Source organism: Saccostrea echinata, unplaced genomic scaffold, assembly GCF_033153115.1.
Source record: "Saccostrea echinata isolate AGI-Se365-2 ecotype Australia unplaced genomic scaffold, CSIRO_AGI_Sech_v1 ptg000030l, whole genome shotgun sequence".
In the NCBI taxonomy this organism is placed as follows: domain Eukaryota; kingdom Metazoa; phylum Mollusca; class Bivalvia; order Ostreida; family Ostreidae; genus Saccostrea; species Saccostrea echinata.
In genome coordinates this window covers 8,759,796-8,787,051 of record NW_026889779.1, presented here as the reverse complement: position 1 = coordinate 8,787,051, position 27,256 = coordinate 8,759,796, and the positions used below count along the sequence as shown (strand labels likewise).

General features: G+C 31.7%; 1 protein-coding gene across 1 annotated transcript in view; it reads left to right on the top strand.

The window, feature by feature from the left end:
• The first annotated feature begins 11,446 nt into the window (after positions 1 to 11,446).
• The window catches only part of LOC133197218 (fibrocystin-L-like), a 47,617-nt gene continuing 31,807 nt past the window's right edge, over positions 11,447 to 27,256 (top strand). Inside the window, exons 1-20 of the mRNA XM_061333134.1 lie at positions 11,447 to 11,531; positions 20,639 to 20,710; positions 20,869 to 21,010; positions 21,263 to 21,359; positions 21,717 to 21,774; positions 22,076 to 22,169; positions 22,627 to 22,683; positions 22,990 to 23,063; positions 23,213 to 23,255; positions 23,343 to 23,413; positions 23,671 to 23,871; positions 24,171 to 24,439; positions 24,652 to 24,743; positions 24,890 to 25,049; positions 25,323 to 25,452; positions 25,681 to 25,824; positions 26,047 to 26,207; positions 26,390 to 26,617; positions 26,744 to 26,874; positions 27,073 to 27,242. Of these exons, the coding sequence (XP_061189118.1) occupies positions 11,462 to 11,531; positions 20,639 to 20,710; positions 20,869 to 21,010; positions 21,263 to 21,359; positions 21,717 to 21,774; positions 22,076 to 22,169; positions 22,627 to 22,683; positions 22,990 to 23,063; positions 23,213 to 23,255; positions 23,343 to 23,413; positions 23,671 to 23,871; positions 24,171 to 24,439; positions 24,652 to 24,743; positions 24,890 to 25,049; positions 25,323 to 25,452; positions 25,681 to 25,824; positions 26,047 to 26,207; positions 26,390 to 26,617; positions 26,744 to 26,874; positions 27,073 to 27,242 (2,464 nt within the window). The 5' untranslated portion in view covers positions 11,447 to 11,461. The remainder of the gene's footprint in view (positions 11,532 to 20,638; positions 20,711 to 20,868; positions 21,011 to 21,262; positions 21,360 to 21,716; positions 21,775 to 22,075; positions 22,170 to 22,626; positions 22,684 to 22,989; positions 23,064 to 23,212; positions 23,256 to 23,342; positions 23,414 to 23,670; positions 23,872 to 24,170; positions 24,440 to 24,651; positions 24,744 to 24,889; positions 25,050 to 25,322; positions 25,453 to 25,680; positions 25,825 to 26,046; positions 26,208 to 26,389; positions 26,618 to 26,743; positions 26,875 to 27,072; positions 27,243 to 27,256) is intronic.

The window sequence follows — 27,256 nt, the reverse complement described above, 5'->3', positions numbered from 1 at the left end:
CCACTTAAATAACTGCCAAAATCTTGTCTTTAATTTTAAATTTCATCTCTTAATCCATTTAATTTCCAAATTAAAAAAAAATTAAATTGGGTTGTAATTATAGATATCTACCAATAACATCAATCTTTTATTGCGATGCACATTTGATTTCGAAGTAAACGACACCACGGAGTACGATATGTCTGTTTCATACAGGTATTTTGATGTTTTACTAAAGATATTGATGGAAATCTAACAACTAACTTTATGATAAACTTTATGACTTTTCTTATTTATGCAATATATATTTTTTCATCTGCATATGGGGTTTATGCCTCCCAGTTGATTCGACAAGCATGATTTACGGTATGAACAATTTCTAAAACGAGACAGGCTCCTGACAAATAGTTGATAATACAATGGTATTAACAATCTTGTTAAAGTTAATATTTTGCAAATTCTATGTTCGATATAATGAAAGATTTGCAAATATAATCTGTTAAGGGTAAATGTTGATGTACGTCTCTCATACACATTGTTAGGCAGTTATTTTCACAAGGCGGGTGTGAGCGGTCGACAGGGATGCCCACTCCTCCATGGTAGACATAGTACCTAACCTCATGCACTTCTGATGTTTTCTGAGGTCGGTGTTTGCTCTGCTCACAATTTATATTGTCATTGAGCTGTTATTGAATTTTTTAGCATGATTATAGTTCGTTATCTTCACATTTCATAACATGCACACAAAATAAGAAAATGTTCATTGTCAATTAGAAAACAATTGCGACAGGAGAGGTGTTCGAAGTAATTAACGAAGCTGAAGTTCGAGTGTCTGAATGTAGATATATTTTGCATTTATTTAAAAAAAAAAAAAAAGGAAAAACAACAACAACCAAAAAAAGAGGTTCACAATAACAGCTCACAAGGTAATTCACCGAAAGGCAGTTAAAATTACTTTTAAAACTTTTATAAGCTTTAGGATTTTTAAATGATTTTCAAAAACTACAAAAAAGAGGCAGCACCTTGATCATGTTGTGACTCATAAGTGTGTAACAAATGTTCAAAGTGCACAGTGCATTTAAAGAACCCTCTCAACACTGCACTAATCAGGGCACTGATGTGTAATTAGACTGATTCATCATTTGATATAAAATAGAACAAATTGCAATATGCATTGTATTACATAAATTCAAGAATTCTAAACATTGTATTGGACCAAGATAGAGTATTTGAAAACTTTATTTGCATGTATTCTCCCCATTTGAGTAAGCAAAGGCGATTTTTTCTTTTTCAGTACTTCGTTGTCTTTGAAAAATTTTCCTGGGTGAAAAAAAGGCACGAACTTTATGTTAAAAATGAACTAGATAATTTTGATATGTACTCTTTACGCTATGTAATTTTTTCAAAGTCGAAAAAAAATATTTTTCATTAGTGCATAGAGGGTCCTTAATTCAAAGATAATGTGCTTTTCTTTGCATGGTCAATATCAAAATGACTTGAAATGAAAAAATCGTTCTAAACTCATTAACAAAATCAATCCTCAAAATAGGTTCATTAAAGTTTGCATTTTTTCCTTTTATTAACCCATTCAATGAGACGAAAATATGATTTCTCTTTATTTTTATTTGTAGAGAACATGGCTTTCAATACTATATTGCATTACGTTATTCAAATTAATTTGCTTCATCGAGATTTTCCCTTTCTTGAATATACTGACATTTCGACACAAAAGTTTTCTTAACTCTGAAGTAATTTAGAATTTGATTTGGCAAAAATGTCATTTTTTTTATTATTATTTAAAACATCAAATCATAAAAAACCGCACCTTCTTTCAACTTTTTGGCATTTTCTCCCAATGTGAAAATGAAATTATGGTTAAGAAACCAATTACATAAAATTCATTGGTTGTTTGTTTACGTTTCACCGGGAATTTTTCAGGATGGTAACAAAAGGAAGGCTATCGTGTCCGTCTTATGTGACCTAACGTGAGACATGGAGGAGTGTTTTACAACCAAATACTAATATTTTATATAGAGTGAGATGTGAGGTGTTATTAAATAAATAAATAAAATGCTTAAAAAAGTAAAATTGCAATCTGTAATTCTAAAATTGACGTTTTTCCTTATAAACGACATAAATGAAATACTTGTTTGAAAATAATTGTATGATATCATTATTTTCCCTTATATACTTTTTTTCTCTAAAAGCTTATTTCTTAAATATTTTGCGACTAAACGAATAAAAAAAAATTAATACAAGAGCAATAAAAACCCACAGTAAAAATACAATTTTGGTATTATTTATCTAATGTATAGTTTTGAATTTTTCGGGAGGGTTTTTTTTGTAATGATTAATTTTTTATATGATAGCCCACGTTCCGGATGATTGACAACTAACCTTACAGCACTGCCATTCAACCATCTTCAACGTGCCAAGTGGGATGTTATTATGAATTAATCTTCATTGTTTTCTTGATTTAAAACTATTTAATAACGCTCATGTTAATCAGGGTATGCGAGATAGGGTCCTATAAAGCTTGGATTCTTTATGGTTCGATAACAGTCTTGTTTAACTGCCCTAAGTAAATGGACAAAATATTCAGATTTGCATCCCTTATTCTACTATTAAATGGGTTTTCGATTACCGATTCAGGTGAGTGATTATAGGATATTTTCTAAACATTTACTGACCGCTTTTGTAATGTATGCATAAACTTTTTTGATGCAAACAGAAATTTGTTCAGTTAAGGTGTGCATACTATATACATGTACTTGGAAATGATGAATACGAATGACATTTTTTTAATTTAATGCTTTGAACATTGGCATTACTTATATTTTATGTTTCGGGATTAGGTTTCATTATTTTGTTTACGAAATACCTTCGAAATTAGGTCTGTTCTGGTGAAGCAGAATTAATTTAAAATTGTCTACATGAGAAGAAAATTTTTGCTGTGGTCCCAATTTGTCATGTAGCTATATTAGCAACGTTTTATGAATGAACAATAGCTACTTCGAGTTCCATTCAAATGTCGATTTGAAATATTCCAGTGAACTCGAAATAAAGGAAACCACAGAGTCTGCCACATCTCTTTCATATTTGGATCTTTTACTGATTGTGGACGTTAATGGAAAACTAACACTTACCGGTAAATTATATGACAAATGGGATGACTTCTGCTTCTCCATCGTTATCTTCCCCTTTTTGTGAATTAATATTCCACTATCACATATATATGGTGTTTTATGCTTCCAGTTCATTTGGTAGTTCTATGTACAATTTATTTTAAACTGAGGCTGGTAATCGACAAATAAGTTGATGGCAAAGGGATTCAACATCCTCTTTAGGGTCAGCATTTTGTAAATTCTATGATCGTTATAATGACCTTGTTACCATCGTGTCGTATATTGACTGATTTTTTTCCATACGAATTGTTAATCCATTGTTTTTAATATTAATTTTATTCGCTCAATATAGAGGGCTCGACAGTCGACAGGGATGATTGCTCTTCCTAGGCAACTGATCCCGTGTTCACCTCTGATCCCATTGATTTAGTTTCACTTGAATTATGCAATTAATATATACATTATTATTTTAGAGGGAATAATAAATACCAAAAAGAAAAGATTAAGAGTGTTTTTACAACTCTCTAAAAACTTTGGATTTGTTAATTCTCATAATATCTTGCATAATGCTTTCAAAATTTTATCGTTTGGTGGAATGATGCCTCATTTATTCAGATATGATGATTTCTCTTCTCACTTTTTTCGATTTTTTTTTTAAATCAATTGCTAATAAATATCTAAATTCATCGATCATATCCATATCAGGAAAACATTTTGATTTAATTTTGATAGAAATTTTCAAACAATTTCCACCAGTCCTACTTTCAACTTTGAATTTTAAAATTGATAGGCTGATTTTGTTTAATTCAAGATTTAGCATAAATCTATTGAGATACTTTGAACTTACTATTAAAACAATTTTTATATCCATGTTGATGGTAATAATCAAAGTTAGCGTTATTTTAATTTAATTCTAAAAGATTCAAAAGATGTCAGGTGTAAGCTAGTGACAAAAACTAATCATCTCGGTCATTCCTGCTGTAAGTTGTGTAGAGGACACTTAAAGTCCATAATTTTAACCAGGATCAAAGCGAACAGTTGTTGACAATAGACAATTTTATCATCGTCCTCTTAACTTTGTATTATAGTGAACATGTTATGAGTACCAGTAAAACTAGACTTGTTATTTGAATCCTTGTCATAATGAAAAAAAAATACTAATTACTCCAACAGCAATGTCTAAAAGGACCAGTGACATTACATGCGCTGTGTTGTTCTGACTTAAGTTCTTAACACTTACACCATGCGGTTGTTGCTTTCATGCTTTAATTTTTGATAAGCAACCAACAGGTTCAAGAAACTCAATCCCACTAGATATCCATTTATGGTTGGTCACTTGGGGCTTTGTTGATAATATCTGGAAGACAGAATGTGTAGATCAATATTTTAAGTAGTGTCAAAGTTTTAGCATGGAAAAAAATAGCGGAAACAACATTACCTAAAGATCATTGACAGATTCTTTTAATTCTTTAAAGAATTTTAATTTAATGACTAAAGAAGGTACTTTAAAATGTTTTATCGGTCATTTTAATTATTTGGATTGAAGTGGGCTCTTCTGGAATTGCGAAAATGGCGTTGACGTCACAAGAAACAAGTCAATAGCTTGTTTATATCGATAAATAATAAGTTATTTTAAACCAGTTTTAATCCCACTTCTGCTCAGCTAAATGTCTGATGAAGAGTGCTACTAGTATTTAACTTTTTAATACGTTCAAGGTAACATGAGTGCAATACAATGTTTTAATGGTTGTGGTCAGTCTTTTTTTATCTTCCGTGGTTGTTTGAGTATCGTTAATCTGTCTTTATGCTGAAACTTTTTATTTTTGAGGCGGCATGTACATTTTACTAGTTTGTCAACTATGTATCCTATAGTGTAAACATATATTTGATTACATTCTGTAAATTTGCAATATAGTAGGGATTGTCGACACAAAGGCTGATCGTTATCTTAATTTTTTGTGATTAATACATTCGTTTAAAAAAATTACTTTTTAATTAGCAAGAGAATGGTCTAATCAAGGAAAGTGTAGTTACTGTAGATACCCCAAACTTACAAAATCACTTAGAGTTAGCAAGTAATAACGTACCAGTCAAGAATCTCTCTTTATATATATATATATATATATAGAGAGAGAGAGAGAGAGAGAGAGACCTTCTTTGTATTAACTAGTATAGCTGGGATAGAAAAAATATTATAACAACATTCTTCAGCAATAATATTAAAATTTACGGAACAGTCTACGAGAGCTTATGTAAAAGAATCATGCATGTATGCATGCAAATACATGTGAATTCGAGAACATGCAATTCTTTTGAGAACATTAGTACTTGCAAATATAGAAGCATTTACATGTACGTCAGTATTAATCTTTAGTTATTTAAAAAAAATTGCCATGGGTTAACCGACAAATCAGGTCATTGTATTTCAAAGCACATTCAATTCAAAAACAATAGGGAGATGGTTGTAGATACGCAGACTAAAGGGTTTAAATCCTTTGACCCTGTACTTTTGAATATTAGGCGATAAAATTGGTAATCAACATTAATTTGGGGATTACCTATAATGTATTGCTTAATGATAAGCATATTATATAAGCTTAAGAAAGTGTGCAGCTATCTACCTGGAAATAAGATACTGATTCATCAGAAAAATTCTATGAAAAAAGGCGCAGTACTTTTATCATATTTTTTTTTCAGTCTGAAATATTTTTTAATAGCTACAGTGTATATTCTCGTCTGTGTACATTTGTCCTTAAAATTATAAAGTTTTCTTATTTTTGTGTAATGCTTCTACAAAATACTGGACAAGTTTAAATTTTACAGAGTGAAGTATTTTTTTTTTCAGATTTAAGTGTAAAATTTACAGTTCAAAGTGTGGAAAAATAAAAAAAAATCAAAATCGAAATGGCACTTATACGCTTCCGTACAAAAAGAAGTATCGGAGCAAATTCATGCAATGTTTTGAATATTTGGATCTTAAGAAATAAAAAGCGATAGGAAATATTCATCACTTCGGAAAAGAAATTGTTCCAATGTCAATAAGAACAAAAATGTTTGATTCACGGTTATTTAAAAAAAAATCATCATTGCAGCAAGAATATATGATGACTGACCTTTTCCATATTATATCTATTAATAGATATTCAGTGGGTTTGTGTATTTTTCTCTGTAACTTAAATACACTTGTACTGAGTTCTACATCAAGAATCTTGTATGAAAAAGAAAAAAAGAAAAAGAAACTCAAACTCTATCCCATGAACACAAATTCTGCTTCATTATAAATCTTGCAATTACATTTATATTTTTTTTAAATTTTTATTTTCTTAATGCCACACATCTGGGTGTGACTTCTGCATTGTTTATCCACCAGGTAACCTTTCAGGTGTGTACGTATAGCGTCAATATTTATCCTAATCTAAAATTTAAAAGTTAAAAGCCCATATCTTCATTAAAATAATGCAAAACAGATAATAACATTTAAAAGCTACACATGAAATTTGCTTGATAGTAGTTAAAAAACTAATTTACAAGCAGTTATTGTCAAAACTTGTCTCCGATTTTATGAAAGATATCATTAATGTCCAAAATTAAGCAAAAGAAGGAAAAACTTCAAATGGATAATAGATTTAACCCCCATTTCGATACCGGATATCCTATTTACTGCAATATATATTTATTAACAAGATTGGGAGCAGGCAGGAATATATTAATATTATGGATCAATATCAAAGAGCCAAGATGAATACTAATGTACCTCCATGTGTACTGAGAATGCAACAGAAGTTCCTGGGTGTTGTTTCATGAAAATGTGAAACAATCAACAGTTATATAGCTAAATTAACCAGTGCATAGGGATACACCGCAGATCAGCCTTTGAATTCCAATCAAGGATTTTATTCGCATTTTAAAGACAAATTAAAATAAATATTTTTTTTCTAGATGTTTCAGAAACATTTTAAGTACTTTTGTCCATTCTAATTAAAATTAAATTTTCGTTTATTGATATCTATTACCAAAATATTGATTCAACGATCTGTGACCTTATCAAAGCTTGCATTATGTATTATCAAGCTTTCATATGAAATCAAAGGAATGTTTTTTGCATCATCATTATAACTTTTTACGCAACATCTACTTTTAAGTTTTTTTTCAATATCCTTCCATTCTATACCACTTTTAATTTATTTAATTCAGTTGTCTGAGAATATTCGCCTTCATGAGTAGACTGGCATTGTGGTATAGAAATACTTAAACCTAAAATGATATAGAATTTGAATTATTGTAGGACACAGGTCTTGTGATTTCTTTCAATCTGGAATGTTTGCTTTAGTTCTTTTCTCAAAATAATTAATACACTGTTATTAACCGTAAGACGCAAATAAGCTTTATTTTTTTTCGCACATGTATGCTTTATCATTGTTTTCTTAATAGCAGCAGGGTTTAAAAACAAGGTTGTTCTCGTATATAATGGGGGCTCTTTGTTTGTTTTGCATGTTCCCTGACATAATTCTCAGTCTTGTTGAATTAAAGTTCATCGATATTATTAAAGTAAATAAAATCTTAAAAATATTATCAAATCTGTTTCATTATTCGTTATTCGTGGATCCTGGTTGTCTGTAAACTCTACCGTATGCACTTGTGTAATCAAAATTAATCTCTCTTTCATGGGGCGGATCTTATGGAGCTTTTAAGGGAAAAAATATAACTACTGGTATCCTTCTATACTGTAAAAGCAGGTTCATGACAATTGGGAAAATTACATGTGTAATGGTTTGGGCCATGGATTTCCACCTGGATACCTCAGTTAGTAGAGCACCGGACTAGTGAGGCAGGGGTCCTGGATTTGACAGAAATATTCGTTGGGGATTTAATTTCGTTTATTTCGTTGTTACCAATTAGCAACGAAATTAAATCCCCACGATTTATTATGAATATATTTGAATAGCGTTACTCTTCAAACAGCGAAATTTAATGCCACGAAACCTTTATGGATGGCAAATTAACGAAATTTTATCCCCACGAAAATTTGTGCTTCTACGATATATGGGACATTTATATTTCGGCATTTTGTTATTGATTTAATTTTTAAGTCTCTGAAGAGGAATGTGTAATAAGTACATGAAACTAAATGTATTATACATGTGTTTATATTTCTTTATCATTTCTGAGTCTAGAGAAAATGGGTATTCAGTGCAAGAAATCGATTTATATATGCAAAATATTTTTTTCATTGAAAAAAAAATTAAACTTGAGTGATGTTTCATTTAAGCATTTGATAAAGATTCGAAGAAAAAAATACCTTTTTTTAAATTGGGTTAAAATTTGCTTCGTAATTTCTATGCTGTCGAGAATTTTCAATATATTTGGCATGCTACAATGAAATCAGTTCAGATTTATATTTATTAGAACCATCTACGTTTCTTCGTATATTGGTACCAAAGGATTTTTTTGAATTGTTGTCAAAACAAACAACATCAATTAATAGTAATGTAATAGCTGATAAGTTTAAGGTCTAGATTCTGAAGAATGGCTCGTTATGCCTCTAGTGCGGATTGATATTCTCATTTTTCTTCGTGTCCTGATGTTTGTTTTAGTTTTATTTTTCATTCAAAATAAGTTTTCCATGCTACATTGTGGTTGACAGCTGCTTTTTCAATAAAAATAGAACTTGTGAATTTAGTTAATTTACTTACTAGTATCTTGTCATTGGTCATTTGCAAAATTATTTTGTTAAAAAACATTCTGATTGTGCACACAAGAACTCCGAAGTTGATATTAAAAAGATGCTTGAGTTTCTGATTGACAATATCTATGTAGTTTTTATAAATATTAACAATAGTTACTTCCATTCATATGTTGACTTGATATATCTCATTTAACTTGAAATAAAGGATACCATAGAGTCTGACACATCTGTTTCATATTTGGATATTTTCCAAGAAAACTTTATGAACGTGATGACTTCAACTTTTCTACCGTCAACTTCTCTTATTTAAGTTGCAATATCCCTTATCGCCTTTGGATTTCATGTCTCCCAGTTGATTCGATACGCGAGAGAATGCTCTACATACGAGCAATTTCTAAAACGAGTCAAGCTATTGACAACAACTTAGCAAAACAGGGATATCACCAGTATCGTTTGAAGTCAATATTTCACAAGTTCTACGGTCGATATAAACCTTGTCTGCAAATGCAATCTATCATTAAGTCGAAAACTGACTGACATTTTTTATACTAATAGTTAGGCCATTAATTACATACTATTTTTTTCCGTTTGCCTGATCATGACAAGGAGCACACGGCGGGTGTGGCCGGTCGTCAGGGGAGATGCTTACTCTTCCATGGAATCAGATTTAACCTCTGATGCTTTTAGAGATCTGTGTTTGCTCTACTCTCGATTTGTATTGTTTCCATGGATTTTAAGCTTAATTACTGTTCGTTATCTCTACATTTATCAATGTAAAATGAACATAACCTATTTGGCCCAACCAAAAAAAAAAAGAAGAAAAAGAAAACGTAGGCATATCAAAACAACAACAACAAAAATAACAACGAAACAACAACATAACAAAATTTGGCAAGATTGGAAACTAGGAGAGATCAAAGTCACATGACCTAAAGTACAATTTTCTATACTATTTTTTTTTATTTGGAATATGGCGATTTGCTTCACAAAATATACTTAGTATGTGCTGCAGAGGCACAGTGCAAATTTCTTTACGTTTGACGATAAAACAAACACGACCCCAACCCTATTTTATGAACCTCTAAATACAAATGCTCTAGTACTTATTTGCGTTTTATTTCATGGATGTCAATAAGTTTATAGCGTTTAAGTAACCAAAAACCATACAGTTATAGCATGAAATGCACATAGTATATGTTTAAAAAACATTAAAGTCGCGAAAGATCGAATTTTTAATCAGCAATCAAAAGAAATTGTACTTTTTGTAGGGACCAAGCAGTTTATTTGACCAATCTCTATTTGAATTAATTATTTTCCTTAAGTTGCGTTTGACTTTATTTCGAAATAAATAAATATATTCGCATGATAAAAGGATCCATTCGGACCTTTTCCTATCACGAATTTAAAGCTGAAACCTTGTTGCTGAAGGCAGGCATTAAGAAGACTGAACATTACTGAAATTTTAACCATTGATATAATAACAAATGCGTATGTTTCTTAAGCATGAGTACTGAAATGCTAAGTTACTGTGCGCGTACATACTTTAGTGTCTTTGCTAATAAAATTATCATTATATTCTACGAAGATGTTGCTGAAAAGTACCGGTATTCAAATTCCTTCTATAGATAAAAGTTTTTAGTCAATATGGATGGGGAAATGGAGGTACATCGCGAACAAGTTGATCATTTATGATAATCACAGATATCTAGTTTTACTTGTAAAATTACATAATTGTATTTTTGTGTTTGTGCACGTATGTTTCACTGTTCGTGATTTTATTTTGTTTGTTTGTTTTTGCTTTTTTTTCTCCTGGGGTGCTGTAGGAAAGAAGAAAGATTTTTTTTCTTTTGTTGTTTTTGGGGTTTGATATAATATAGTCTATTATTACATTTTTAACACTCGAATACTGTAATTTATCCATTCAATAAAATTGATATTTTCACACATGTTGTTTACACATTTTCGCTACGAAAATAAAAAAAAAAGTATTAGTTTCACAGTGAAGATAACAAATTGAAATTCGTGGCAAAACTTAATTTTATTCCCTTCACAAGAAGTAGCAAGAAAAAAATCATACATCCAGAATCCCGATACTGACTAAAACAGCCAAAATTTCTCCAATTGCCGTTTTGGAAAAAATCCTTGTAAAACTTACGATTTTCAATATCACAATCGCTTAGCTATGACGTCTCACAACCGCTTTGCTATTATATAAGCTATGCCACTACATGGTTCCGAAAAGACTATTTAATAGGAGATAGGGAAAAAAGAAAGAAAAAGAAATATTATATAATAAACTGAAAATTCAATTTTTTTAGGTGGATATGGGATATTTCGTACTCGTGAAAATATCAAAACATATTCCACAACTCATGATATTCCACATCCAACTACCACAAAAAAAAAAAAAAAAAAAAAATTAAATATCTTCAATTTCTTCATACAGGAAATAGACATTGTCTCTCAATTAGGTCGTCGAGAAAGCTGAACTGTAGAAAATTTGGATGAGCTTCTTCGTGCCAAATGGGATAAAAAATATTTGTTAATTCTTATTGTTTTCTTAATTCAAACCACTTAATGAAGCTTGTGTTCATTCATGGAGCACGCGAAGGGTTTTTAAAGCCCGGCACTTTGCCCTCTGCTATCAGTCTTGTTTTACAATCCTAATTAAATGGAGGAAATTTTTAAACATTTAACCTTTTACCTTCTTCTGCTAAATGGAATTTCAGTCTCTGAATCAGGTAATTAATTGTTGTATAATGTACGTTTCTAGCTTAATTTTGAAAAATTAAAAAGTTCATTAAAAAAAACTGAAGTTGTGAGGATCTCTTTGAAAATTTTACATAGACTTACACAACGCTCCAAACTGCTTGGTGTGGCTGAAGCTTGTTCTATTCGCACGCAATAATTTTATGCAACCGATTTATTGATGTATTAATATAGCATTACTTGCTTTATTAAAAAAAAAAATAAAATATTTAAGCTTCACAAATATTAAAACTGAAAATTAATACATACGAAATATTATAACTGCAAGAGAAGGGGATGATGGAATTTAAAATAAAGGCAATGCAAAGTCCAATGTATAAGAATTTGCAGTTTATTGACAGACTGAAGTAACAATGGTTTACAAGACTTCTTAAACTAAGTATTTTGCTAATTTCAAATTATCGAAATTGATGAAGTTTTAGAGATATTTGGCATACTTATTTGAAATTGAAGAGATAGAAATGTAATGTCGTTGTGGGGTAGAAAGATTCATTTTCTATTTTGTATCCACTAGATAAAATCACTGCGCTCTGTTTCCTTTGCGTATTTTTGCTAATGAATTATTGATTTTAAAACTGTCACCAATTATCTAAATTCTCTAAATACCCATCGGTTCATGGCGTGATAACTGCATACAAATTTATCATTTGAAGGACACCAGGGCTTTTTTACGCATCTATTTATCCCAATATATTTTTTCATGATTTGCATAATTGCAAATTAAATGTGTGATTTGTACAAAGATAAGATAAGTTTCAAGTAAAGTCAAGTAAAAAATTTCGAAAATGTGGAATTAACGCTAGGGGTAAAAAGGGATGATGCGTATATTGGTTGTACAGGATACGGGGTCTAACACTTCATTCACCGGTTGTTGTCAAGAAAGGGTGTGGTGTGGTTGCTGTATTTCAGAAAATGTATATTGTATATTAAGTCGTTCGCTAACTTTTGCCCCAAACTGTTCAGAATACCCAGCCATTGATCGTAAAGTTTCTTTGAGTTAGTTCAAATCCTTAAGTCTAATCTTTCTGATGTTAATAATTTTCACTCAAATTCAATTATGATAGCAGAATTCAAAAATAGCAAAATTCAATGCAAAATAACTATAATGTTATAAACTTAATCAAGTATACGTGATGTTCTAATGCACTTGTTGCGTGTGCATAGTTTACATGTATTAAATGAAAAATATTGATTCTCCGAGTTTTACGTTAACCGAAGAGGACGATACCCAAATTCAGACTACATCTCAACATATGCATAAGTGATATTTCAAAATATTCATAGAATCTGCGAAGAAAGAAAAAACATCTAAATCCCCCTGCAGATTTTAATAGGTCCAGCAATGTTGTTTAATTAATTCTTTATTAAAAGTGTTTTATGAGGTCGTTGTTCGTTTATCACATTGATTTCCGATATACCATACGCAGGTGCAGTGGCACTTGCCTATAATAGATAATTGGCGGTCTTATTTGATTGCCCATCTGGAACTTTGTAATATTCATCGGAAAATTGCTCTCGGTATCTTCGGGGAAAAAAAATGTTAGATCTCTGACAGATTTCGAATGTTTTGATAATAATATCGTTCAATAAATCTTTTCAAAATATTTTCGAACTAAAATGGAAATCTAATTTAAGACCTTAAGTAAGTCTTTATGGGGTTATTTCTTCGGTTGGTAGCGTTATATCATTATTTATTTAGCGGTCAGGTACTCTCTTGAAAGATTATTTTCTCGTTGACGTCACAAGAAAGTATATGTAAAAAGAAAGTTAAGTGCTCATGCACTTGGCTTTTTTGTTAGCTGAATGAATACTGCATGTGTAGTGTGATGGAAAGGGGAAATTTCTTCAAAGTGATATTTGCTGAAAAAATAATATTCAGAAGCATCAGTATTTTCAGAACGAAGAGGACGCAAATCTTTATATTCTTTTTTAACTAGAAAAAGTCTTACCGATAACAAATAAAGGTAAGAAGCAAAAAAAATTAAGGGGGTGGGGGTTAATGTCCCCTTCATTTCACCCACACCTATATACCCATCATACTGTATAAAAACTGTTTTAGGGACTATAATCTACATTTAACATGCCGGATCTTCCTCTCGGGACAACGTCAAAGAAGTATATCATGAACACGCACAATGTATATTGTTATGATAACTTATATTCTGTTAGTTAGGGAGGGTAAAGATGTACGTTTTCCACGCTTCAGGTGCCCGTGGTATAACCGTACCCGCAAAAGGATTCTAAGGGTAGGTCCATGTTAAGGCCGCCTTGTATATCAATGTTCATATTTGAACAGGGGTGTCGCCAGGTTTTTGAAAAAGGGAAGAGGTTCAGAGGTTCGGGGAGGGGTAATCCCTCTCCCGAGCCATTTTTTTCTCTTCACTTTATGGGTATAATTCTAGGGGACTGTGGTGCATTTTTTCCACATTATTATAAAGACTTTGTAGAGGCAACAAATGAATAAATCAAGGTTTTTTTTTTACAGGGATGGGATAGCAACCAACTCCACCCCCCTCCCCGTTTAAGCTGAACCACACTAGGTGTTGATCCAATTCATGGTCGTAGGAACCGACGGGGGGGGGGGGGGAGGGCACGGGGGCCGATATACAGATAATAGAGCTAATATATACTTGTGGCCCCTCAATAATAATTATTTTTTTCTTTTGCTTGTCAAGGAATTTTTGAATCTTGGTAGCGCCCCCCCCCAGACTGAAAATGTTTGGTTGTCCCCCCCCCCCCCCCACTGAAATTGCTTTCTACGGGCCTGCAATGACATTGCTATTAAATCATGACAGTCAGTATGATCTATTCCGGGATAAGTTAATCCAGGTATGGGTACAGGTTAACTTTACCCAGAAAGGATACAATGTAAGTTCACCCACATTTACCGGCATAATAGGGATTGACTGTTGAAGTGTGAACCAGTCCTAAAGTTACAATAGGAAAATATGCGAATAATAGCACCTGTCCAATATTGTAAGCTGTTTAATCTAGAGCAATATTCTTGAATTCAAATTGTGTATCAATACTCATATCATATTACATAATTTCATAAAAGGTGGATGCCACTTCTTTCATAAAAGTAAATCTCTTTGTTAGGTTCTTTAAAGGGACTTTGATCTCACGAGATATTTATATAATAAATGTCCATGACATTGTTTCAACACAAGATTGCAAAAAAAGTGAGGCCATTTTAACAACCTTAATCTCTATGTCACAAGTTGCATAATTTTTATTTAGAATTCAATCTACTTAAATCACACAAGTTTTGCATAAAAAAAAATTACCATGTAAAAAGTTGAATAAACCAAAATGTTGATTTTCACAGAGAGAGAGAGAGAGATTAATTTTTCAAATAAATTTATTGTCTTCGAGACGAGACTAGATGATTTATTATTTGAATGACTGGCATTTTAATTTTTAAAGTTTGGTTTGGAACCGACTATATATTTTTGCATAACACAAATCGCTCCTCAAAGACAAACTGGCAGTTCGGAAAAATTACCAGCGATATGGAACATGGTCTGTCAATTGTAAATCGATCACGCTAAAATCGCATTTATTATATTTAAATAATACTTAGAGGAGATCGTCATATCTAGTTCTTGGACAAAAATACACTCCATGAAGGCATCTAGCTTCATATACATACATATGACGACACCATAAGAGTTGATAACCCACATAACCTGTAAAAAGATCAAGATAACTATCACGTCTTTTTAGGTCATCGGGATTTTGCAAATAACCCACGTGAACTAATAAAAATCTTAATGATCACACATAGGAAATGCATAAAATTAAGGGCTGTTTGAAAAATCTGAAGACTAACGATAAGCACTGAGTTTAAGAAAATATTTTAAATAAGTTGTAGAATATTTCATCGCGGCCTTGTATGCTTTTGCCATTGTTGTGTATTGATGACTCTGGTCTATAGAGGTATTGGAGAGGGTGGCCGTTTGTGTTAAGTCTCAAATGTGTTTACCCACTCAAACACTTCAAGTGAAAATATCGTGAAAAACAATTTGTACTTAAAATCGATTTAACTATAAGAATTTTTATTGAAACATGCTGGAGAGAGAGAGAGAGAGAGAGAGAGAGAGAGAATATTCTTGAAAACTGTAACTTTTACAAGATAATAAATATTAATTATTGGAATTTGGTTATTGTCATTTTAGAAAATTTTAAAAGTGAAAGGAAAGTACTCAATATTTTAATTTTGACCAAAATTAATTTAACAAAAAATATATGTATATTACATAAAAATATAATGCTTCATTAAGTGTCTTGAATAAAAAGCGATCATAAAATTGAGTCCACATTAAATAAATAATTAGTGAAATAATATACATGTACATTTTGTGTTGAGTTATTTTGTAATATTTGCATTCCAGTTCCAAAAAATTGACAATGAAATTAAAACAGAGAGAGAGAGAGAGAGAGAGAGTTTAAGATATTCTTGCTAAATTCATATGATAAATGCAACAGAATTAGAACATTTTAGGTCAGATTTTTAATATAGATAACAAAGTATAAAAGCACGGTGAAAATGCACGGTATTAAAATCAAAGATCTTTCTATATGATAAAACAGATATGCCACGAAAAACACATGTTCATATACCTACGGAAAAAGAACGAATACCTAAATTTTACCTTTAAAGAAGATATTTAAATCACATATCCAAGAAGCTGAAATTAAGCAAACAATCAAATTAAAAACTGGGTTTTCAATAACGCGTCGTGAAATCTGTTTGGATAAACCAATTTCTTTCGACCAATCGCATAGTTGCGCAGACTTATATTTTTCATTTGATCATTTTCATATATAATTAATTTAACTAAGCAATATTGGGGTCATTGTGATAACACACGTCAAACAGAATGCGCTGCAGGCCGGAGCTTTCTGTCATATTGGTCCTTATAGCTCACTCGGGGACCGTGCTCAGTTGTGAGTTCTTTTTGTTTTTATTTTTAATTTCGATACTTTTTAAATAAGTTCTCACAATTTACTCAAAAAAAAAGTTTCACAAAAAAATGTGAAATCAGTTTATTTAATTCTAGTTTCTAGAAAGTAATGGTTGTTAAATTATTTAACAGCAGACATTGTGGAAAGATGTCTAGTCATCCTATACATTAATAAAATGATTTTTTTCGTGTTTTTTTTTTTTTTTGTTTTGTTTTGTTTTGTTTTGTTTTTTGTTTTTTTTTTTTTGGGAAACGCACGCGGGTCATTAGTTAACTTAATGAATATTTAAGGAGTTTCGTTTGAAAAAATATTTATCAAAGCATTTTTTTTTATTTTTTAAGATAATGTCAACAAAATTTATATCATTTTATCTGATCAATTAAAAATATATATGGAGTTAATGTTTTAGTAATGGATTTTCATAGTTTGTGGATGAAAAATATTTGAATTGTGCGGAAATCGTCCCATAAAAATCTTATTTGACCTATATCCAGATGATGGGACCTTGATATAATCAAACAATGTTTAATAAAGAAATGAAAAAGAAATAAAATTTGTAAAGCATTAATTTATGGAAATTGTTTAAAGTCAGTCGCAATAAAGATAATACTTTGCCGTAACATGTTAAGTCCCAGTCAAGGACTTTATGTTCTAGAATTGAAATTTTCCTTCTTCTTCTTTTCTTTTAAAAATTAAATTATGTGTTCTCTTAGTAAACATGCGAAGCTCAAGGCTGTAAAACACGAGCGCCTACAGAAAAGAAAAAAATAGATACACACGGTTAATTACTTCTATAGTAGCAAACAATTTTAGATGTTATAACATTTTATGTTTTATACCTAGATGATTATGTGTTAAAGTAGATTTTCTTTCCACAACTTCTTTTCATCTTATTTGTGCTAAATTGGTTTATTTTGAAGTTTCGTATAAAACACACGAGTTTAAAGGGTTAACCTCATAAAAATTTATATCCCTAAAAGCTTCCAAGGTCATTTCTCATGGATTTCTAAAATTTGCTGTTTTATGCATATTCATACCATAACAAGCTTTAATTCTAGAATGCGTAATGGGTTGAAACTGGTTTGTATGAATGATATAGTGAATCTTTCTGATACATCAAATTTTTTTAAATATATTAGATTAAACTTGTCTCACAAGCTGTTTTCAGTATATATGCATCGTCACTTTAGCTTATCTCTGGAAAATCATGCAGGAAACACTTTTTTAAATAATTCAAACAATTTTTTATCATTCAATTTGCCTAGAAGGAAATTGAAAATCATTGGATATCAAAATGAAGCAATCTGAACTTTTGCAGGAAATCTGTAGCCCACGTTTTGTCTTTATTCCTTGTACGATATATTGTTTTGTCGCTGCTAGACAAAGTTTAGATCAGCGCCAAACATTTTGTTTGATTCTATGTTCAGTCAATCACTATGCTAAAATATTGATGAAAAAATTGAAACTATTACACAGTGAATGAAACGTGAATTTTTCAGTCATTTCTTTTAGCTGCATATTACATGTACAGACACAATGACAACAGCACTAAATTCATTTTCTGTTTTAATTTGATGTGCTCTCTCTCTCTCTCTGATCTGCGCACACATTTTAAAGAAATCTTTAAAAACATGTATATTTTAAGTAGTAAGCATAAAATAAACAGCATAAAAGTTATTAGAGCACATGATTTGAAAGTCAATGGTTCATTGAGTTTTACAAGATATCAAAGGACAACCTTCTTTTGTAACGTATATAATTTTGTCGGCCTCTGTGCGTTAATTTAAAGAATTACGAAGCCTGATTAGGTAATAAAGATCGGGATCAAGACCTATCAATCAACGTACTGTCAGACTTGGATTGGTAAAAAATGAAAATCAGGGGAGATAACTATCACCATGACTGGCGTTGTTAGTAGAAAAAATAAGTTGCCCCCCTTAAAAAATGCATAATAAAGGTCTTTTTAAGAAGATTTTTTTTATATTACCACAACATTATGTAGTTTGACACAGAGTCATAAAAAGTAATTGATATTTTGTCAAAATGAAGAGACCGATCATTATGTAAGTTGACTTGACACTTTTTTAAGTGGAAGTTTTTCAAATGAGAAGTTATTGATTATAGACAGACAAAATAAAGTGGCTTTTTTTCATGCTAAGATTGAGGGGGAACGAAGGATTAACGATTTACAGAGATATTATTTTTAAATGAAGTCTTCTTATGGGCCATTGCCCTAAATTCTGACGTGCTGGGGGAATCAATAAAATGTGTAGTCTGTATCTACCAACAGACAAATTTATTGATATTAAATGCTCGTCTTTGAGAAACGTTGTCTGTTCTTGTGATTTTCAATAAGATTTTCAAACGCTCAAGAGAAAAATCTGTCGATATTAGAATATTTCTATTTATCAAGAGATAAAAGATATCGGAACAATTCTCTAAAGCCCAAACAACTATTCATTTTTGTTGATAAATCCAGTTATTTATGAACAAATTGACGTCGCATATTTTTCACACCCTTTCAGTGCTCGTTGCATGCGCACAACATTATTCTTGGTTATCGAACATAAGAATGCTTAAGCGTTCAGTGGTTAAAGCCAAGACTTGCATCACAAAAGGCAAAATAAATTTTAGCATGTCGTGTAAATTATAGGAAAAACGTCGATATACATTGAAAATGCTGGGGAGGGTGGGCGGGGTGCATATACAAAAATATATTGTTTCAATGCTGTATTATCGCAAATTTCATTTTCTCGTACTGGTGTATATATATTGATATATTATACATTCACGAGGACAATGTAATAAAATTTGTTTTATATTTAGACATGTATAAAAGAAAATTAAATGAAAACCGCTACCAATTAGATCATATTTACCAACACCAAATGAACTCTTCACATTAAAACTTTTCGAGTTTTATCAACAAAAATTTCTATGAAGAGTAAATATATCATGTCGGCGATAGAGGAATCGGATAATTAAAATATAAACATATCAACTGGTCGCCTTTTTTGAAGGGATGTAAAAGTCGCTGTATTAAATTTACTCAAAAATTCTAGTTAACATTGATTTCTGTGTATTGCATTAAATTTTTGAAGAATGTCTATATAATTTACAAAGTACAAATTGATCGACGAGCAGTGTGTTCACGCTGTGTTCTTTTCCTGACTGAGACAAATCTTACATAATACTCAGAATGATAAAAGGATATTTTCAAAAGAAATCAATTCGGGACCATGTTCCTTATAAGTAATAATTATGTGTCCTTGTGAACGAGGTTAATCTGTTGCATATATGTTCTATTCTAAGGACATAAGGTTCATTAGATGGTTCACTTTCATGTTCTTATTTAAAATCCTTGTTGAATATATATTTTTTTCATATCATAATAATCAATTAATTCGATGATCATTGTTGACCGCATTGCTTCGTACTATCGGGGAAGATCGACATTTGAAACTTACAATCAAATATTCAATTTCTCTTTAATGCATTTGATTCGAATGAAAAGGCAAATAAAGTATATATACTCTGGTCGACTTTTCATGGTTAATGTGGGGTCATAAGAGGGTCAAGATTTATTGAAAGTCTATCATTGAACTTCAAATTATATATTGTAAAATTCGCATAAAAGGTCTTTAAAACGTAACATTTATATCAATTAGAATTGAAATTGAGATTTCCAGTCATCAAAGAATGCCTTAGTTATGTGTACCAAATTAAAACCTTGAGACGACCTTGCATATTTAAAACATATAATACAGAGATAATAATTAAAAAACAAACGTGAAAATACTGCATGAACTGATGCGCAGAAACTCACGTCGTGTAATACTATCCATTTTAACCAAGTGAAGAACATGCTCATGTAAGTAAACCTAGAAAATAAGATACCCCCTCTCTTTCTCGATCTCTAGATAGATTAGATGTTGTTTTATTTATTATTTTAGTATTTTGTTATTAATTTACTATTTTATTATGTAAAGTCAAATTACATAATTGGATTGGACATCAGGCATAGCCTATATAAGTCCTCTCCAAGAAGGTCAAGTGTTGTTTTAATTCTTACATACATGTACTTAATTATGCTATTTTTAATATTTTGTAGCCAAGGTAACACACATTGACCCCCCTTTTGGGAGTATTGCTGGAGGAACCAGGGTCACTTTATATGGCGATGGTATTTATTACATTTTAAATTGATTTCATCAATTGTATTTATATTCAAATGTGTAGCTATTTTTTCATATCTAATTTTAGAAAATGAACATTAATAATTTTAAATATTATGTTAAGCATGAATACTTTTAAATCTCTATATTTTTTTTTTAAATTCAGGATTTGCAGCAAATCAGTTTAATTGGGGGAGTGGAAATGAAAATCTAGGAAATGAAGTGACAATCGTGTCCGGAACACAATCTTATAAGACCGAAATCCACAAAGATGGCAGCAATGAAAACCAAATACAGTTCTACACTCCGTAAGTACTTTACTTTTTTTTTTTTTCGCAAAAACAAAAACAAAAAACTCTCGTTTCAATGCATCTCCTAAATTGTATTAAAATAGATTTACTGGACGGGTCACATTGAAAAAAAATCGCAACGAATATTTTTTTCCTGATTAAAAAAAAAAGAAGTAAGATTGAGTTTTCCGAGAGACATAATAGGTCCCTTGTCTTTCAAGGGGGGGGGGGGGTAATGACTTAAAATAAAAGATCATTTTATATTATTAGGCCATTGCCTGCAGGAAAATATGGATTCAGAGTCAAGGTGGATGGAAAAGAGGTGACCAGCCTTTGCACCGCTGATTCCTCGAAATGTGTCTTCGAGGTAAGGAAAGAGTCGGGTTCGGTGTACACAGTATGTTTGCGCACTTTTCAAAACATCAGACGATTGAAAAATCGAGAATGAAAAGTCAGAGAAGAAAATATTCAGGAGGTTGCATTTGTTTTGCAGAAATCTAAATACATTTTATTTATGAGCAATAGCTTGCTGAAATTGTTTTCACAATGATTTAAAGAAACAGCCCAATCGACTGATCGAGTGAATCGACAACCCCAAATATCACTATGATAATATATCCTCCTGAAATAATCTATGTGCTATTAAGTACAGGTAAAGTTAGTATGATTGGTAAATAAGACGAATGTATCAATCATTAAATGTTACGTGTTTATTATTTTTCAGACCATTGCATGGGCTACACCAACCATCGAATCTGTTTACCCAAGATCCGGAAAACCAGGTACATTCTTCGTTTCTTCTTTCCCACTGTCATTACTTCAATTTCAGGAAAGATTATGAAATAACTCCACATTTGTCAGTTTCTGACAACTTAAGTACATATAGATGAAAAAATTCTTTGCTATCACTTGTTAAAAGTAAGTATTTCAAACTTCTTAATTTTTTTTCTTTGGATCCCATGGATACATGTATTTATTATTATTATACTGTATGTATCACTGCTAAAACAACAATTGGGATTTCAAAACCAATTTGATAAAATAAATGTAAAATGCTTTAATCTGTTAAATTGTTTTTACTAGGCACACTTTTGACAGTGAAGGGTAGAATAATCACCACCAGATATGGGAGCAACATTGATGAGAGTGAAAATGGAAGAACTGAGAAACTTCTCAGGTTAAAATTTATAGTTTTATTTTAATGAAACACCTTACCATGATTAAAATGCATGATATACTTGTACTGAATTCTTAGTAACAGACTTAGCAAAACTTCTTGTATAGAATATGCATCTTAGAGAAATGAACACACTGTTCTTTAAGATTGGAAAAATGTTTGCAAGAGGGTAATCTTTGTGAATTGCAAAATAAAGATGATTGCAAAATTAATCCTTATGCAAAAACTTTTATAAATTCATGTTAGATTTGTTGTTGTTGTTTTTTGTTATTGTTGCTAAAATATTCCCAACGTAAAAGGATTTTGAATATAATATCAAAAAATTACCCTTGTAAAAATATTCAGGTTCACTCTATTAGGGGATGGATTTCATTTGTCTAAGAGTATGAGTGAAGTGATTATAAATCTCTATATAACTGAAGAGCTAACTAACCTAACTATAAATTTTCCTTTACAGGGTGTATGCTCCACAGGGTTACAAGTGTGAAATGAAAGCTCCAGGCACAGACACATTGTGAGTACTGTTCTTTTTTTTGTGTTGATGGATTTTTAAGTGAACACATGCATTACATACAATGTGAAGTATTTATGCTCTTTTCTGTTGATTGATTTTAATTGAATAAATATATCAGAATTTTTTACCTTGATTTTACCTTTACTTTTGGATCACTATTATCATATTATTTTTTGCTTTACTTTTTACATGTACACGGTACCTAAAACAGACAGACTATTTCAAAATGTAGCAAAAACCATTAGCAGGAATATGATTTTTTTGGTAAGATTTTTTTTCATGAGCCAGTAATTTGTATTTTACTAGTTATGGGATTGGGTTAGAGAAGGAGACTAGCTGGAGAGGACATTTCACTTGCAAAACAACAGGAACATATGTCAGTAAGTGTAGATGGAATACAATCTACCTGTAGATGTCTGAAACTAATCAGAATCTGTAAAGGGAATTTTACGTTTTAGACCAAATTTAAAAATAAATTTTTTTCTGAAAAATGATTTTGTTGAATTAAACATTTCTTACTCTATTCCAGCTAATGGAAATATCAGTTTCATTGTGGAAGGAATGTTTGGGAGGTATGAAATGTGTAAATATTCATAAATTACAACTTATTTTGTTAAACTAAAAATATGGAATGAAACTTTAAAATATTTTTTTAACAGATCTCTCCCTGTGAATGATGTTCTGAAATACAGTGCAGAAGGTGCCATCCAAATGTTTCAAACTTACGCAGGTACGTGTAAATGGGTAAAAGAAACTATTTGCATATGCAGTTAAGTAATTGGAACACCAGTAGTAAGGACACTTCACATTCCAGATAAAATTTACGGGGAATAGAATTTATGTCTACTAAATATTAAAGTTAGGTTTCATTAGTCTGGACACTTCATTAATCCGGATGATTTGCTTGGGGACACAAGTGTCTGGATTAATGAGGCTACACTGTAGATCATTTGATTGTCATTGAACCTATTTTTAAATTCTATTCAGTGATAAACTCGGTTTCTCCATCCTCTGGAAGTACTAGTGGCGGCACCAAAATCAAGTTGACTGGTCAGTTCTTTAACAACACGGAGAAACCACTGAGAGTGGAAGTCGGTGGAAAACCCTGTACTAACCTGAAGCTTTTGTCAGACTCTGAAATGACCTGTGATACTCCACCTGAGCCTGCGTCTCAGCCATTTTACACAGGTGAGAAATCAGGAAGATTGCCTTATCTCTGTGTCATTTTATAACCTGTTTCTTTTTTTTTTTCCCAATTTTTATGGTACAAGCATTTTGAATTGAGACATGAAATGCAATTGCATTATCAGTTTAAAATGCAAATAAAGATACACCAATAGCACATCAAAAATTTATCAAAGAACAAAAAAGGATGAAGAATTCATTTATTATTTAAATTTTAAAAAGTGCAGATTTAAATGTTCTCCTATCAGAAGCTAAACGAAAGCTACTGAATAAGTACTGTACATGTCAGTTGTATTTTATAGGTAATAGAGGTTTGCTGTATGAATCCTGGACAACCACTGCTAAGACCTTTGCTACCATTGATGATGTGTTAACACTCGACAGTTCAGCCGCAGATTATAACTCGAGCATCATTGACGAGACTTATTTTGAGGACAAATCCAACCAAAGCTTTGTATCTCGTCTCAGTGGGCTATTCATTCCTAAGCATAATTCTTCCTACAGATTCTATATTAAATGTGATGATTATGCCACTCTATACTTCAGTGAGAGTAGCAACTCGTCAGAAAAAGTAAGTCAGTGTATGAAAAAAAATAAAACGGCAATATCAGTGGAGCAATGTTTTGATAAACAATTTGTGGGAAAACAAAAAAAAACTTGCAATTTAGCTAAATTTACATGTAAATCTGATTTTTTTTCAGTAAAGTATCTTTTCCATGTCATACCTTAAACTTTTTGAAATATTTTATGTACAAATGTATTCTTGTCCTTTTTTTTTTTTAGCAAAAGATAGCTACCTGCTCAAAATATACAACCAGTTTCTTTGCTCGCTCAGAACAAGGATCCAAACTATTTACCCTTACTGCTGGCAAAAAGTAAGACTTCACAAGTAAAAAACATCAGTGTACAAGATTTAAAATTCCCCAGTGGCAAGATAATCTTAGTTGTGATTTAATGATTATCAATTTTATGAATTTTAACTTTGAGGGAAATGTATAATCTGTTCATTGTTTTCTGTCAGGTATTACCTGATGATTTTACATGGAGAGCACCTACAGGGGGCATTTGTACAGGTGGGAGTGAAGATGTTTACCTCCCCTGTAACTAACGAGATGTGCGGATCAGCTGATCAGGAAAAACAAACAGTGTCTGTGTCATCAACAGTAGTGGATGAAGTCCAGGTACCCAGACATTGGCAAAAAATAATGCTGATTTTTTTATGTACTCTAAATACTTGTGACTTAGGAAATTTATGATTCTTCTGAACATCAAAACAAAGTATTTTCTGTATGAATTACGCATACTTCTACATCATTTTCTTCAATATTTCAGAGTTTTAACTGGCATGCACATGTTTTTTGTACATGTGTTTTATGAAAATAGTCATTACCATTGTAATGATTATTGTTGTAATTGCTAACATGTGATTTAGAGTATTTATCTGTCAATATTAGGATGTGAGCTTGTCTGGTTTTAATGCTGCTGATACAACTTACACCCCAGAGAAACAAACAGTTGTAGTGTCTAATATTGGAGGAAATGAACAAATCACCTTCAGACTTGGATTATATGGAGTGTTTACAGGTAATCTAGCAAAATTTCAATATACTTGATTTTTATGGATTTTATTTTGAAGCACAGCAAAGTAAGAAATTGGGTTAATGCATTTGATACTGATCTGTACAATGTACATCATAATTTAGCTAAAGTACTGAAACATCATTTGAAGGTACATATTATATACTGTGTACATTACCAAATACAAAAATAACTATTAATATGATTATAATTTTTTTTTTTTACTTTTGACAGGTCCCCTGAAGGCCAGCAGTGATGGAGCGGCTGTTGAAGCAGCCCTGAACTTACTCCCTGCTATAGCCCCTGACACAGTGTCCATTAGCATGACCAGTGGAGCCACAAGTAACACCTTTGTCATCACTTTCAACTCTGCTCAAGGTGAGTATGTCCCATGTGTGGGGGAAAAATGAGATTAAGAAGTAAATATATTTAATTTAGTGACAGACATTATGGGCAATTTTTTTTTTCTGGGGAAGACCAGTCAAAGTAGAATGTACACTTTCAACCATAGATCAGACTAATATGAGCAAAGTTCAATAGCAAAAAAAAGGTCTTTTTATGATTAAAACACTTTCATTTCTGACTGTATTTATGTTTCAGGAGACATGCCACTGCTAAAGACTAAGGTTGATGCCTCAGGAAGCAGTCTGTCTGTAACTGCCACAGAAACCCAGAAAGGTGTGGCTGGGGGACAGCGTGTCCGCTTCAGTATGAGTGGCAACATATCCCCAGCATTTACCTATGGAGGAGCCCTTGCTGATGTAAGCTCTTGACTTATTTCTAAGTCCCATTTACATAAATATATGTATGCAGTCATCAGGGCATAAGAGAGATAAAAATTTGAATCCATATCAGAGGAACAAAAAATGGAAATGAATTTAAAAAAAGGAGGGAAAAACCAAAACCTATCACATGTCTTACTATGTTTTCTTTTTTTGATAAGGTTCAATCTGCAGTAGAGGGCCTGTTTTCTGTCAGGTGCCCCTCCACCTTCGTTGCTGGAGACAACAAATACTTCCAGGATTTTGAGAACCAGAAGGAAGTGCAAGCCATGGGAGACATCATCAGCTACGTCACACCCTTCTGTGGTAGACACTCCATTAAAAATCCAAAATATGTGTACCAGGCACCCGAGAATAAACTAGGCATTAGTCTCACCCAGCATGGAGTGGTATGATAAAGCTTTACATTAGCATCAAGACCAACTGTCTTGAGCAATTACTCAGTGTATTAACACCTTTAGATTTTGTTTAGGTGTGCCATGCCAGTGTTTAATTGCCTGTATATTTTTGTTTAGGTATGTTTTGCCTACCTTGGTCCAATCAAACCAATCCTTAAAGTGGACTACAAGTTTTATGACAAAACAAAACTGGCTACAGAGTCTACCAAAAGCAACTTGAACATTGCCAATGCTGCTGCATCTACAAAGTATGTGATTTTTGTCAGAATGTGTTCCTGATTATAAATACATGTATATTCATTTTGAAGCTTTCCTTCTCCAAGGGTAATTTTTTTTTTCAGTGTATTGCATACATGTACTTGTAGATAAGATTTCTATGTTCTAGTACAATATGTAAATTTTATCAAATTGTCACGAAAAAGAAACCAATATTTGACTTATTACAGATGGAACTATGTCTGTGTGAATGTCCTTGAGGAGTTGTCCAAGCTGAAGCCTGATGGCAGTTCTTTTGAGGCTCGCCAGCTGACAGTGTATCGTGAGGATGGTGTTGTTGAGGATTTGTTGATAGATGCTGTCATTGTGGTCCGCACCAGTCTTGCCACTGACACACAAGGTAACCATGATACA